This window comes from Leuresthes tenuis, unplaced genomic scaffold, assembly GCF_036924035.1.
Source record: "Leuresthes tenuis unplaced genomic scaffold, fLeuTen1.0.hap1 SCAF_21, whole genome shotgun sequence".
Lineage (NCBI taxonomy): Eukaryota > Metazoa > Chordata > Actinopteri > Atheriniformes > Atherinopsidae > Leuresthes > Leuresthes tenuis.
Window position 1 is genome coordinate 8,125,616 of NW_027325375.1, and position 15,687 is coordinate 8,141,302.

Below are 15,687 nucleotides of genomic sequence, written 5' to 3' on the forward strand. Positions count from 1 at the left end.
AAAGTGGCTGGTTCGGTGGAAAGGGGAAAAAAATGGCAGGCAGAAAAGTGTTGAAAGTGAGGATGAGAATGGGGAAGAAATGTGGTGCCATAGGAAGAGAAAAATCAAGTTGGGTGTACAATAAGTTTAATCTGTTAGATAGTTTAGGTATAGGGGATGGGGAGGCAGAGAGTGGACTTTAAACACAAAACAACAGAGCAAAGGCCAACCGTGACCATCTTTGCAAAGTAATTGGAAACAAATTGACAAGATTTAAGGTCTGACTAATGTTCACAGACCTTATGACTTATAGGAGATTTGACTTTTGCAAAAAAAACTTAAAAAATAACAAGACAAAGTGAACAAATGCCTCTGATCTTCATACAAATTAATTAATTCATATGAATATTGTCCAGCCTGGCCTATGAAAATATGTGAAGTAAGCACAATGCTTTAAAATGCAAATGTAGCAGAAGCAGGGCATTAACAGAAGAAAGAGAGTCACATAACAAAATCAGATGACTCAGCTCAGTAAGCCAGTTTTAACACTTTTACTAACAAAATGTGTCTTTTAACAACTACAGTGGGCCACATGGCATATCCACTCTCATATTTTGTCTCTCATATGTGAACATTTATGTTCAATTCACAGATAATCCTGTAAGAGTGCAAACTCTTTTTGTGAACAATGGCTCACTCTTCAAATCAGTGACGTTTAGCTTCTTCAACCTAACTTAATTTTCTAACTTACAAGGGACGGTTTTTGTGATGAATTATCACATCCTTTGCATATTGAGAGTTATCTGTTTTTCACATTACTCAACACATGCATTTCAGGTTTGTGCTCATTCGACATAGTTTTAGGCTGTGATGTCTCTTTTCATATCAAACTAACTGCAAAGGCCATACATTTCTGTGAAACTCAGACAACAATACAGTCCTGTATTCATGCTTCAGTGGGGATAGCATCATGAGTTTCCATTTTGTTATCAACTGTTGCAGCTGTAAAAATGTTGGGCCTTCTGCAATACAGCACACCAGGCAGATAGTTTGTGTCAGGGCCTGCAGCCAACAAGCTTTGAATGAAAAGTTCTAAATAATAGAGGCTCTCTGGTCACGGTAGAAACCTGTGTGCACTGTGGTTGGTGTGTGTGATTGTTCAGGGTGGGTTGATTGGAATAGTACCTGGGATAGCAGTGGGCTCCACAGTTGTTCTGAGGGAAAGGATGCCAGGCGCAGATTTTCCCTGCTGATTCTCTGCCACCACAAGGACCTCGTACTCTGTATTCCAGTCCAGGCCACTCAGCACTATATACTCACTGTGATAGGGCAGGCGGATCTCTGGTTTCCAGTCAGATACATGCTTCTGAATAGAAAAAAAAATGAAGACAGTGATTATACTCCACAGTCATACAGGAAAGGATTATTTTTATATGAATTTTATATGAATGACTTAAAAAAGAGTAACTGTTACAGCAGAGATTAACCTAATCCAAAAGTAACATTTCAGTTAAAAATGATCTTATATACTCAACTATTATATAGAAATAGCCCCAATAAAATCAAGTGGGAGTATCTGAAGAATTATTCAATGTTGGTTGTTTTAAAGGGAAACAATGTCACCTGCCAAAGTTAGTCTTAGAGCCTGGCAGTATTCGTTGTGTTGCTGTTCAGCCAGCTGGGGATTTTGTCTTTCTGGTTACTCTCTCTATATTTACCCTTTAGTCCCAGTGAAAACTGTTCGCTTAAAATTGGCATAACTTAATTATCATTAGAATGTAATTCTGTTTTGTAAGAAGGTAAAAAAAAATTGGAGAAAAAATGGCTGGAACAAAAGTGAGACTAAATGTGAGCTGTTGGCAGATCTACTCTTTGGACAGATTCTTGCTGATAATTCTCACTTCCATTAGGCACAGCAAATGTCCATCCACTGATAAGATGTAACCATTTCTTATAACATCATTGGAGAAAAGTTGGGGGCTCTTTGTCCAGTGTACTCACAGCCTTGTATCTGACCAAGTAATGTTTAATGGGAGAACCTCCGTCGTCCTGCTTGATCCAGGTGACCTTAAGAGAATTGCCCTCATTATGGACCTTGCCTTCCAGTTTGGGGGCAGTGGGTTCCCCTACACAGGACAAACCAAGGAGTTAAGATAAGTTAGTATAAATAGGGTTAGTGCTTCAGCACACTAAGACTAATAAAAATTACCTTCAAACCTTCCTACATTGTTCAAGTGTGCTTGTGACTTAAACGGAAAGAGAGTTAAACTGATAGCTGATCTGATTGTTGAAATCAATTGGTAGGTTAACCTGTACTGTGTTATAATGCTAATACTCAAAGTGGCTATCATTGCAATCAGATGACATTGCAGATGCAGATGGAAAGTTAAGCCAATAGCAGTGGCAATTGGATGTTTAAATCAAGAGATTTTGTGATGGTGGTTTCTAACTTGTTTAGAAGGCGCTAACAAATTATTTAATCCCACCAAGAACAGACCGGAAAACTGTATATCTATTTAAAGACAATAAAATTGGATGTTAGTGTTTGATTTGGAGCACATGCTGAATCAGTCATGAGCTAACGTTTCAACCCTGCACTGAGACAGTATTTGACAATCTAAAACACCCCCATGGTGGAATATCACTTAAAGGATAACTTAAAGGGACAGAGGGCAGTGTGGCTCCCTCATTGACTGAGGTGTTGCCCTTCTTGAGGCTTCTCATTATCAGCCCTGTCCTCCTGAGTAATGACTGCTGGTTCGCCAGATAATGAGCCTGTAGGCCTTGATTGGACATGTTACCCTATTACTTTTAATAATATTTACATAGTCTTGTGGTAAGAAAGGTCAGGGTGTGTCGGGCATGTGAGAGATGTGAGCCTCTACTTCATGACACTGATGGCTAAAAGAAAAGACACTAGAATATTAATTCATCAGCTATGTACATATTAGTTTCACAACTGTGTAACTTTGTCACAGAGTTTGCACTATGCTACACTAAAAATACTGTAATCGCAGATCCATGAGAATGTAACAGAAAATAACGGTTACAATTTATATAATCTGAGACATAGCTAAGAGACAAACTTATGATTTTGCAGAGAAACTGGGTATGAGAGGAAAATAATTGACACTAGCAAATATTTTCAAAAACACGTTTCTCCTGTACATGTTTTTAGTATTTCACACATCAGAGTTAGTGGTTAGTTACTTGAATGAATGCACATGAAGGCAAATTATTCTTTAGGTTAGTAATCAACCACATGTACTGCTTAGGAACAGCATTCCACCAGACTGGGTGAGCATGACATTGGCTGAAAGTGAATCAGACAGCGTTAGTTAGAAACACCAGCTGCATGGTGGCAGGCAAACATCAGTACAATGAGCTTTATCATTTACAAGCATCATTCTGGGTTAAGTGAAAATTTCTAACGTTATAACAGAGAGAGGGGAGCTGTTAGAAAGAGGGACTCCTGCTGGCAGGAAGACATTTAAAAGGGGAGCATGAGGAGAGCCTGCCACTCATCACCTCACACAAACATGCATGTGGGTGGTGAGGTTCTATGTGCTGCTTAAGCTAATACGACACCCCCTCTTCAAGTTCCAGCATACGCCGAGAGATGAGTAGTTGGAAAACAAGAGACATATACAAGAGTAATTAAAAACATGCTGTCAGACATTAATTGTTCATTTTTGTTTGGTAGTTGTGCGTCTTCATTTTTTGTGGTGCTGAAAATCATTATTGAAGAGAAAACTGACATTGAAACCATGAGCTGGGTAAAAGTAGTAAAACATATTTTGTTTTTTGCGTGTTTATGAGTAAGCTACAGCTACCAAGGAGACATGGAAACAAAGACACACACATGCAGGCAAGACTGACAACTTCCCTGAGCAGAACAAAGACGAGGATGCAACAAGAGGAAATAAACTTGCATGCTGCAGTAATGCAGTGTGCTGCTATGAGTCCTCTCAGTGCGACAGTGTGAGCTGGGTAGATCATTTGTGGAGAAAAGTATGAAACTGTAGCTTTGTGGGTGACCATGTTAACGGCACGTGAGATGCAGATTTCAGTCAGTGGCGCTTTGTGAGGTCACTCTTGTGATGTTTAATATTTTAATGAATAATTAAGGTATAACTAAAACAACTGGGGAAACAAAAGAGTTTTGGGGCGATTTAATACAAAATTAAAACCTCAAAAAAAAAAAGAAAAACGCATCCTTGGAAATGTTTGGGATTAAAGTGGAACTGTTGCAAAAGCTCCCGAGTAACAGATATATGCTATCAAACCAATTCACACTACTGATCTTCAATTTTTTGTTAGTGATAATTGTCTGAGTTTCTCCAAAAGCTCGGATTTTTGCATAAAGGTAAAAGAGGTGAAAACTTTAAAGCAGCAATTGTTTCTGAATTCCATTACTTTATTCAAATAAAATAAATATTTGTTTTACTGTTGCCTCTAAAGCAACAAGGATATGCAAAAATAAGTGAACACGAGTAACATGTCCTCTAAAGTGTCAATTATGTAAATTTCTTCTCATCTATCATGAGAGTTAGGAAGACTGTCAAACTCAATTGCCCATTTGGGAGAAATGAAGTTTTCTGAGCTGAACCGAACATCTTGTTTGTGGCATAATTCATTTTTCATAGTCTGACATGAATGGCCATCTTATCTCAGCCAAATACATCAGATATATCAGTACCAATTAAATAAATTCAAGTACCGCTGTTCTAACCAGCACCAATAAGCACATGTATTTGAACATTTTCTCCTGAAGAGGGAAAACACATGTTGTGGATGTTTAATGTCTTGGACAGTATGAAGATTATTCAAGGCACTCAGGAAAATAGCTTTATAGCGATGCAAAGGATCCTAGTTGGACAGAGATTAGAGTCTGAAGATGAATGATGTAAGGAAATATTGCTGGAGTAATAATAGCTTCATGTTATGTCATGTTATGGTTACTAAATGGGTTGTAGGTGAAAGAAAAAAAAGCTGAATGAAAAAAGTGTTTGAATGTCTCATGTATGATGTGAATTTCACAAAGGCCTTGTGAACAAAGAAAATTTACCTTCTGTTGGCCAGCGAAGACGACATCATCAGCACCATGCAAGAGCCACATGACAAAGTCACATGATGGGCACAGACATGATTGGTTTAAAAGGAAAATACAAAAGTAAGGGCCGGGGTGGGGATGGGGGGTGGGGGGGTGAGGGGGGTAAGGAGTGGTTGGGACACAAACAAACAAAATATTTTGAAATGAAGAAAACATGTCAACATAATAAAAAAAACAAATGATCATGTTAGAGACAAAATTGCAAACCAAACAATAAAAACAAATCTATACATTGAGAAAAAATTGGTTTTGAAAAACAGATAAATATGTTACTGAGGATGTGAAGTAGCTGAAGACTTAACTAAGAGACGACTAAAACTTTGAAACTAGGTTTGCCTCATTGATCCAGTCAGCAGATTTTCCTCTGGAACATCCTTTTTCTTTCCTTCTTATCAATAATTCTATTTTTATTTTTTTTTTTACCAATCTCCATTTGAGCCATAAGGCTAGTTCGGGTAGCATGGATACCTGTAAATTACATCAAATTAAAAAAAAAAAAACTGCAGCTCTGATTTGAGGATACAATCAGTGTCCAAAGGAGGACAGAGGAAACTCTGCAGCTTTGGGAAATGGACCATGCTAACTAAATATGATACACAACACATCAGACGATAGTATGAAGCAAACACAAGACAAATTGTGAGAAATAAGGTTTGCATCAGATGACGGTCTGAAAGCACACGTGACATGTGCTCTGAGGACGAGCACACATGATGAATGCCAACAACCTATAGTGTTATTGAATCTAATATTAAGCCATGGCTGGATCTGACACAAGTTACTCAAAGTGTGTTGAAAGGAACAATTGAATAAAGAACAAGTCAGAGACAAACAACACAGTTTGTACAAAACAGCCACATCAGAGTCAGTTAAAAGGTGCATTCAACAACTAGTGAACACATTCACGTCATGTTGGTTTACACAGTGCGCAGAGTCGCCTCAAATGTTTCTTTAGGAAGGTTAAATCACAAATAAAGCAAATCACAGTCAGAAAGGTTACACATTTGGATGGGCAGTCAATTATAAACATAAATTCATGATGAAATGTCAGCATGGGCTTGCAAATGTTCTAGGTCGGTGTAGGTCATCCCTCTGTTTTTTATTGTTCAGCACACAGTTAAAATATATCTTCTCATCACTCTCTGCACTCACAGCCAAATCCTAAAGACTAATTGCGCTGTCATAACTGTCAGACCATCTGACATTGTGTTTGACCTAAACGGATGATGTGATGAGAAACACTGAGATGGTTCTCAAGTAAGTTTTACCTTGATCAACAGAGCCAGTCAGACAGGAGCTATTATCTTGGTATTAAGGGGATGGAAAGGGTGATTTTAATGATGACTTGTTTTTGCTTTTTTTGTATGTCCATCCATCAAGTGATCATTTTCTATACCCACTTAAAACAATTCAGGACTGCGGTGGGGCTAGAGTCGATCCTAGCTGCCACTGGGAGATGTGGGGTACACCCTGGACAGATCACCAGTCCATCACAGTTTGGTTTGTTTACCAGGGATAGTTTTAGGATAGCTGGAAACATCTTAAAAGAGACTCTGCTAACCATTAGTGATTAGTTACTTCAAAATGTAAAGGTTCACTGAATACATTATGATGTGATGTTCAGCTAAGTGTTCTGAAAGTAAAACAGTGTCCATCAATTGTATTTACTAATGCTGCAAAGCATACTGTAAGATAATAGCCTCCATGGAATAGGATTTTTAAGTGTGACTGTGCCAAGAAGACAGACTCCTCTAAAGTTTTACTGGCAGATGAAATTAGAATGACTCTTAGAATGACTAGAACAAATAGATAGATCTGTGGCTTGATTTCTTAGAAACACTGGTCACCACTTAAAGTCAAGAAGGAGGAGGGGTAGTGGTAAGAGCCGCTATGAGCTAGCTGAATCTTTTATAGTCAAAGTCTGACTGAAAATGTACTTTCAAGCGTCGTGTCAGTTTCTGGAATTGTCCTTACTTCAGGCAGTGATAAAAAGAGAGCAGTTGAGGGCTGTGATTGTTGTAAACTGATAATAAATAGTTATTTAATAAAAAATGTACGTCTTTTATTTGGAATACATCCTCTAGGAATAGATAGGTTTTTAAAAAATCAATTTAGGTGAAACATATTTGTGGATTTAATTGATCCAATAGATGGGTTTCTTGCTCACAAACATTACTGAATGAACATGCATACAGAGGGCAATACTGCCAGTAGCATTTTTAGAGTTGTAATACACTTATTTAATAAATGTACGTTTTTTTCATTTATAAATCCCTGTTTACTCAGTAATCAAATATCTCAATCATAAAACACTATTTCACAGTTCAGATTCTGAATATAGACTTGTAGAAGACTCGCTGTCAGGCCCAGATCTCTATTTCTCTGCATATTTGATTAAAAAAATATATATATATATATATATATATAAAGGATCAGCACACATTAGGATACAAAATATACTACATAAAGTATGAAAGATACAGAAATGTTCTGTTAATGTTCTGGATTCACAATTCACAATGAGCTGTGATGCCCTCAGAAATTTAGATTGCCGTATACTTTTGAGACGACAGGTTAAATGTGTTATCTCTGCTTAGAAGCACAATTCTGCCAAGCAAACAAGGTTGAGAGCTGTTTTCTGCCCCCTTGTTGTACATGCACGTTTGTAATGTAGTTGCACAGAAACCTGCCTATAATCGAACACATTCCACTTGTAGACTTGTACATTCCACTATTGCCCAGTACACACATATAAGGGTATTTTTTCAAACCACAGATTTTTCTATGCTTTTGCAGCTATTGTCCTTGTGCAAATGGAGTCTTGGCCACTGAAACTGGTCTTTTTGGAAAACAAAAAGATTTTTACCTATTCTGACTAATGTTTATTTGTGGACTGAAGAACTAGGTTTTTAGCCGTGCCGTCAGGTTGCACCCCACAATCTCCTTGGCTTCACGTTCAGAATAACTGAACTGTTGACATGGCAGAAATAGCTAAAATAAGGATTATTTTTTAATTAATTCATTGGATTTCATTGGATTATGATGACAATTAACTGAACTCCAATTGGCTTGAATTGGACTATATTATTTAAGTGCCTTGAGATGACATTTGGCACTATATAAATAAAACTGAATTGAATTGAATAAGGCTAATGTTAACTTTGCAAACAGGACTTTTTGTTATCACTGTTACAATGACTGAGCTGCTTTGCCGGCACTTTGAAGGGCTGGAAACTGTCAGTCCTGACAAAAAAGCTGCACGCACACTGTTATAATCTTCAATTGTGGGTTTTTACATGGCTGGATTTCTTTTTTGTAAATGGTGATGTGTTAATGTGATTTTTATGTGGAACAAAGAGGGAATAAATTAAAAAAATGTGTTTGTGTGTGCTTAGCCTAAATGAGACAAAACTAATTTTCCTTTGATAAACATTCTGCTAAATGGTATAATGACATGTAAATAATATTTTATACTGACTGACAACACTGTACCTGCTCAACAATATAAATATATGCTTACCAACACAATTAGCCTAATAACGGGACACACACAAGCATACAGACACACACACACACCCACACATCATCTACAATCTGGTGTTCACGTACCAACCAGAAAATAAAGATAATAATGTTATGACAGACAGTCTACAAGGTGTTAAAATGGAACTTAATCGCATGTTGTGTTTGTGCTAAAATAACAGCAGGAACATGTTGTGTTTGTTATAGAAATACTAACTTCACATCCATGTGTCAACATTGTTTCTGCTGCTTCTACAAAAAGCATGTCAGTTCTGCAGCCACTGATTCATTCAAGATTTTGCACAAAGTAATACATCACAGGACACACCTCCTTCTCTAAATATGATTCAAATTCACTACACCACACTTAAGAATTGGGGTTTAGACCCTAATGAACACACACATATTAATAATGTCACAGCAAGTCCACAGTTGGGTGGTTAACCTTAATTTCTTGACAGATGTTAGTAAATGAAAATTTATGAGTATTTCAAGTTAGCAGAGCTAAAAATCTGCAAATGTAGGCTATTTTGTGTTGCTTGCATTATACACTTTAGAAGGGGGATGAGCCTGTATATGCACCACACCAGAAATTAATTAACATCTACACTAACTGTGAGGCCAAGCAAGTAAGACAGATAAAGGTAAGGAGAGACACACTGCACACTGCTGGACTGGCATACTCACTAAGGGCCATACTGGTGGCAGCAATAGAGGGCGGTATCGCTGATGAAACTGAAAGATGGTGAAAACAGCATGTGAGGAGCTGGAGTCCTCAACAGGAGGAAGTCAGAACTTAGTGAGTTTCATAAACTGTCTTGCTGATGAAGAACTTTACAATGCTAAAGCAATTCTATTGTTTTTCTGCCTCTGTTACAATCACATGTCCTCTGTTCTAATTACTGAGATCCAACAACTCTGACAACTTGTGTAAATTCCTGACAGATGTGCACAATCGACCAGATGGACAGTATAAAGTTATACTGAAAGTAAATATGAACTAGCTTGGTAATTTTGATGAAAGTAAATATCATCCATCCAGCTGATATAGGACATCCGCAATTCTCCTGACCAAATCACTGGCCCTAAGTGTTCTCTGCATGCTGGATTGTGGCTGTCCATAGCTTCTTAGTAATTAATGTGGGAGCAAATTTTCCCTTGGTAATTAAAATATACATCTTAAGAATTGAATAAACTTAACTCCTTAATCCCTTAAGAACTAAAGCCTTTGAGTATCAAGGGAGATTTCCATGGAAACTCAAACAAGAAAGAACAATGACTGTGATTTCTACAAGCTGCACAGCAGTGACTTTACAGGCAAACAAAGAAAACATCTCCAGAGATTTACAAGTGATTCTGCAGAGTGAGAAAATGCAGCCAACCACTGAAACTGTGCAACAACTGATTTCTGGAATCATTTCTGATATCTCAGTCACACCTTTTCATCACTTTTTACAGCTAGCTAGAAATGTTTCAGCTGAAGTCTGTAACACTTGCAGCATCTCTGTTAATAGGTGTGAATCATTGTGTCTTTATTGTATTTGAGAACTTGGTTCTTGTTTTGCATCTATTCTTTTAAATAGTGTCAACATATCAAATTTATTTCCTGTTTGTTTGGATTTTTTTCTATCTTTGATTTCTGAAATTGCCTCAGAATTACAGTCGCCATGTTTTTACACAGTTCAGTACATAAAACATTTTTGTGAAAGACAATGAGCTCCTGATTTGTTCAAATAAAGCTGTAGCTCTTCTCTTTTGAAATATTATGGCAACTAAGAATAGATTAACAACTTTTTTTAAACATTTCTGGGAATTCAGAGAAATTCAAATCCTAGATTTCCGTGTGTGGTTATTTATTTATTTGTGTACAGCTAACAATATCAAGAGGAAATATTCTTTTACTATGTCATTTACTACATGATAGGGCTTTTGTTGTTTCCTGTATTCCTGTTCAGTGTCTAAAGAGAGCATACCTTCTTTTTATTCATTATAAAGTATTTAGTGGCTAAAAAGCTGCAGTTAAGAAGCCTTTTACAAATAAGGAAACTAAACAAAAGATATTATGGGATGAGCAAAAAATAGTTAACATGGATAGCCGTTCTCTCGTGTTAGAGGTTGCCAGTATTCCAATCTTACATATGTCACAAAACTGAAATCATTTGAATTTGAAGGAATGGACCCTCTTCTACAAAATTTGCATAACAGGCAATGAATAAATGATCTTTGGTATATACTGTATGTTGGAAATAGATAAGCCACATAATACAATGATTTCTATGCATCTTGTTTGGAAGATATAATTTGATCAAAATGAAGACAGAATGGTCAAAGTCAGGAAAAAAAATCAGTGGTGATGGAGACAAATGCTTAGGAACATAATGCAGATGACACAGGGAGAAAAGAAACTTACTTGTGAAAGAATACTCTGAGAAGTCCAGTGGAAAACATAACAGATGGAAAAAAACCATGATGAGATAACAATAACACAAAGAGAAGAAAAAAAGACAATGAAATGAGAAATATGATCAGTGAACAAAGGGGACTGTGTCCTGCCACACCATTAACCCACTGTCATGCTGCTATTCTGCCTTACTGGACATTCATTTCACATAATTATCTGCTTCTTTTTGTTCTGCAGTGGGTATTTTTGACTTTGATGATACTGACACTACATTATCCTCCAAATTATAAAAAAAATGTTTTTTAATGACTTGAAGCTCTTGGTGAAGGTGGGGATTCAAAGATTTCTAAGACACACTGAATTAGCACCTGAAAATCTCCCTCTGCTGCTCTGATGTGATATGAAATTCTACCAAACCAAATACATGCAATAAAAACTAATCCCTAAACCCAAACATATGTACATAGGATAGAACATATCTATGTAGCTGTGGCGACTGCTAAGGATTGCTTTTCTACAAGGTGCAGTGAGGTGATTAAGCACATGTGGAAGTGTGACAAACAGGCTGGTACAACCTAAAACAATGATTTTTTAAACATGACCCTAATCTGAAACAAGTCTGTTATCTCTTGTTTGTCTATGGTTAAAGGAGCTCTTATGTGTCATTAGAAATAAATATACGCATCTACATCACAAAGTATAATTATATGTCAAAGAAAGCTCTAGTATGGTTACAGATAATCAACCAAGAGCAATATTAAACCTATCTCAAACATCTAGAAAACTAGTGTGAGTTTCGTGATGATTGACAACTTGTGCAACTATGGTCAAAACTTCCCAAATCTGTCTGCATCTCAGGTGACTTTGCCCCTAGTTGTCTAAAAAGGATAAAAAACATTTTGAAGGCCTCTGAGGTACCAAGCATTTCATCATGCAATGCCATCTCCACTACAAAGTCTAAACTATCCTCAGCCAGACGTGATCCGTGGCTGTGATTTTATATATGCATGCGGCCGCTGATCTACAAACACAGATATGAAACCTCCTTCCAGTGAAGTGTAAATCAACTCAAAGAATACATTCAGCTAGCGTTCAATGATCACTTGAGCTGAGGGCTACAAAAAGCATGCATCTGTACAATGTCACAGTCTGCCTTACTGGGTGCAAGCATTTATGAAGAAAGGCAACAATAATACAGCTCACATATGAAAACTACATAGGTTATACCTTGCATTGGACATGGACACTTTTAAGTATTGTGAATTATTGCTCCGTCTACAGCATTGGGTTCAAAGCACCGGGTCAGGGGAGCGCTTGCTCAGAGCAGGGATACAAGAAGCGAGGGAGGCACTTACGGACTGGCTTGGTCTTGAAAATGCTGGCAAGGCTGTTCTCGCCTTTGCCTTTGCCGTTGATAGCGGACATTCTGACCTCATAGGTGGTCTCTGGTTTCAGGCCAATGATGCTGATCACCATCATGTCTGTTGAAGGAAAGGTGGTTTTATTTAATAATAAATGTATAGCCAAGAGAAATACATAAGGAGGAAGAGGTTTATTGCTTTTTGAATACTAATGTGCATGACATGTAGAAGCCACTAATGCGGCTGGCACTGTGAGTTCTATCAAAATTCAGCCTTCTGTTATTCCCGATGACTTTCATTACAGTTCATACACAAAACACCCCTTTTGTCCAAAAGAAGAACCCCTGATCAAACAATTACTGCAAATATAAGTACATATAGACAGAGTAATGTGTAATGAACCAATAAGAGTATTAGAATTCTGAAGAAATGACTGACGCTGTTTTTCTTTTGGGAGCACAGTGTGTGTAACAGGTATGCAAGCATAGCGTCCTGCAGAATTTCTTTATTTTCATTTACATATTTCCCTGTTATTGTTACATCAGCCCACCCACCTGCTGAGTTGGGGTTTGTTTTGTTTTACTTTATGTTGCTCCTCTGCAATGGAGTGTTTTTAATTTGTTGCTTATTATTTTCTGTGGAATCCAGGAAACAAATATGTTCATACAAAGCTTACGAAGGCCTAATAAAAAGCCTAATAAAAAGCCAAGATGGCTTATGTGTGTATGTGTGGCTTATGCAATTGGGAGACAGTCCTCCAGCCGAAAACATCCCCATCAGTTGTTTGTTAGGCCGACATGGCAAATAATTCCACCTAATCAGTTTTTATCCCAAAACAATTAAAGTTATTTTCTAGACCAAACAGGAAGTGATAAAAGTGTTTTAGCAGTGTTGTTTTTGACTAAATGTAGCTCAGACGTGAAGAGTCTGTTGTCACATGTTGGTCTTGAACTCATGTGATGAGTGGATGAATGATTGAAGGTGCTGTGCATTACTCCTCTATCAACCACCCTCCTACCTCCTTATGAGGATTTTGAGACTTCTTAAAGGAAAGACTGGACAAATGACATCTGCTCTGATGTGAAATGCTCACATCAGTTGTATGTGCCTCCTGCTGCTTGTAGGGATGGTACTTCACAGGATGTTGTTATGGGTCATATTTAAGGGTATTACCTTAACGAACAACCTTTAGGACTGTATCCCTCTGCTGGTCTTATGTGATAAATTGGAGGCCATTTTGCAGATGAGCATGTGTTTTATCATGTCTGTTGCTGTGTTGTGATCGTTCTGATTTTTCTCTAGCTTTTTAAATTTTTACTTTTCTTTTTATTGGCTCCCAGTTTAGTTTAATTCCCTGCAATTATTTATATAATAGACTCTCTTACAATGCATCCACTGATGTGCAATAATTTTTCCTCTAAATTGATAATAACAGACAGAAAACCGTCAAGAGGTCCATTTAACGAGGTTATTCAAAAAAGCCTTTTTCATAACTTGGTTAGAGGGATTCAGTTTTAAAAGGGCTGCTGAGGCTTGAGCTTTATTACATTTTGATTTGCACTGTTTACATGTTTATTGGAGCAGAAAAATAAAGGTATGATCTGATAATGAAAAGACTGAAAGTTGCAGCCAGCAGAGGGTTGTTTCTTCCCTAAAGTGTTCACCACAGGAAAAAGGGAATACAATCTGAATTAGATCAATTGTCATGAAACGGTTGAAAGTGAGCACAGGGAACACACGTGTGTTTCTTGACTTTTTCACTTGGCTGATCTCAGAATGTAATGCAGATTAATGTCATTGATGAGAACAAATCTAACCTGAGAAAAACACCTATGAAACATCTTTCCATTAATTTGACACGTTTCAAATTAACATCACAGTGAGAGGGAGTCTCAGAGTGAACCAAGCATTAGTGACTGTCGGTAGAAACTGTAAGAATGTAGTTAAAGAGCTAGAGGCCAGATGGTGTCAGAGATGAGCTTTTAGCTCTAACATAAAATTGATGTCTTTGCTGAAATGTTTCATGTCCTGATGAAATTTCCTGCCAGCTCGCAGTAATTTTGTTCCTGTTGCTTCTGTAAAAGGTTGTCGTTACAAATCCTAAGAGTTTTTACAAATTCAACTCACAGCAGTGTGTGTTAATCCTTGTGTTGCCACAGTGGATACTTACTGCAGCATTTAAAAATGGGTGTTAGACTGAGATCAGAGATCAGAGAGCTCCAAATGTCAGGACATATAATCAATTATCAGAAAGTATTAACTTTACTAGCACAGTATCAAGGATGAAAACACAGCAAATGATTTGGGACTTTTATCTTAAATAAATAAATAAAAAACTTATCAGTAGTCTGAGTCATTCTTAATCTTTAACTGGAATTTTGCTTGTGTGTTGAAATAGGAATTTGAGGGATTTCTTATCTTTCTAAAAAATACAGTTGAGGAGAACAGAAAATGATTTGTGATAACCATAATGTTGGAAAAAAAAACTTTAAATTGAACAAAAATATAAGAAAGAGAAAAACTGCAAGATTTAAAAAGTTTCTCTGATAAAAAATGTGTTTGTTTGTCCACTGATCAAAAACTTTGCTGCGTCTTAGTCCATGCTTGTACATTGTGAGATGTTGGTTTTCTATCGCGCAGCATCCATGTGATTTGATGAGAATTGCAAGGCATGGATAGAAAAATATATGGGCTGTAATCATGTAGATTTTTCTGTCATGAATTGTGTACAATATAGACCCAACTTTGTACACTAATTCTCACCTTAATCATGTACTTTTAAAGCATTTTAACACACTTTGAACATGATTCTGTATTGACAGCAGTCTCATGAATATGTGAAACCATCTCAGCTGTAGGTTGGAGAGAAGGTGCTGAAATAAGAAGCTGCTGTCTGAGCTTTTTAACTGTGCTTCTTGTCCTCTTTGTTATAAAAATCTTTGTGTTGGCCCTTCCTGGCTCAAGGTAACTTTCAATCAATCAGCATTTGACGAAAGCATAGCTTTTTGGATGACTGCTGTCTGTGTGCGTTAAAAAAGCATTGTACAGGACAGGTCTAAAACCAACAATCTATTACATGAAAACATTGCTTCCCTGCAGGGGTTCATGTATTAGTGCCTTAATATAAACAAGCATTTATATCCAATTAAATGCTAGTAACAAGTGGACCGTGGGTGTCATCACATAGTAACAAATTTGCAGACATAGGATATTGTTGTGCTGACTAATCAAAAACTTAAGCTGTGTGGGGGAAAGGAAAAAAATTTAATTGTACAATTTTTTTATCTATATTGTGAAACTGCAACATTTGG

General features: G+C 37.1%; 1 protein-coding gene across 6 annotated transcripts in view; it reads right to left on the reverse strand.

Moving 5' to 3' along the window:
- Positions 1–15,687, reverse strand: part of ncam1a (neural cell adhesion molecule 1a) — a 236,349-nt gene that overhangs the window by 26,169 nt on the left and 194,493 nt on the right. For all 6 annotated transcript variants that reach the window (XM_072374347.1, XM_072374345.1, XM_072374346.1 and 3 more), the window contains 3 exons: positions 12,371–12,496; positions 1,981–2,105; positions 1,165–1,345 (listed from right to left, as the gene is read on the reverse strand). In XM_072374347.1, the coding sequence (XP_072230448.1) occupies positions 1,165–1,345; positions 1,981–2,105; positions 12,371–12,496 (432 nt within the window). The remainder of the gene's footprint in view (positions 1–1,164; positions 1,346–1,980; positions 2,106–12,370; positions 12,497–15,687) is intronic.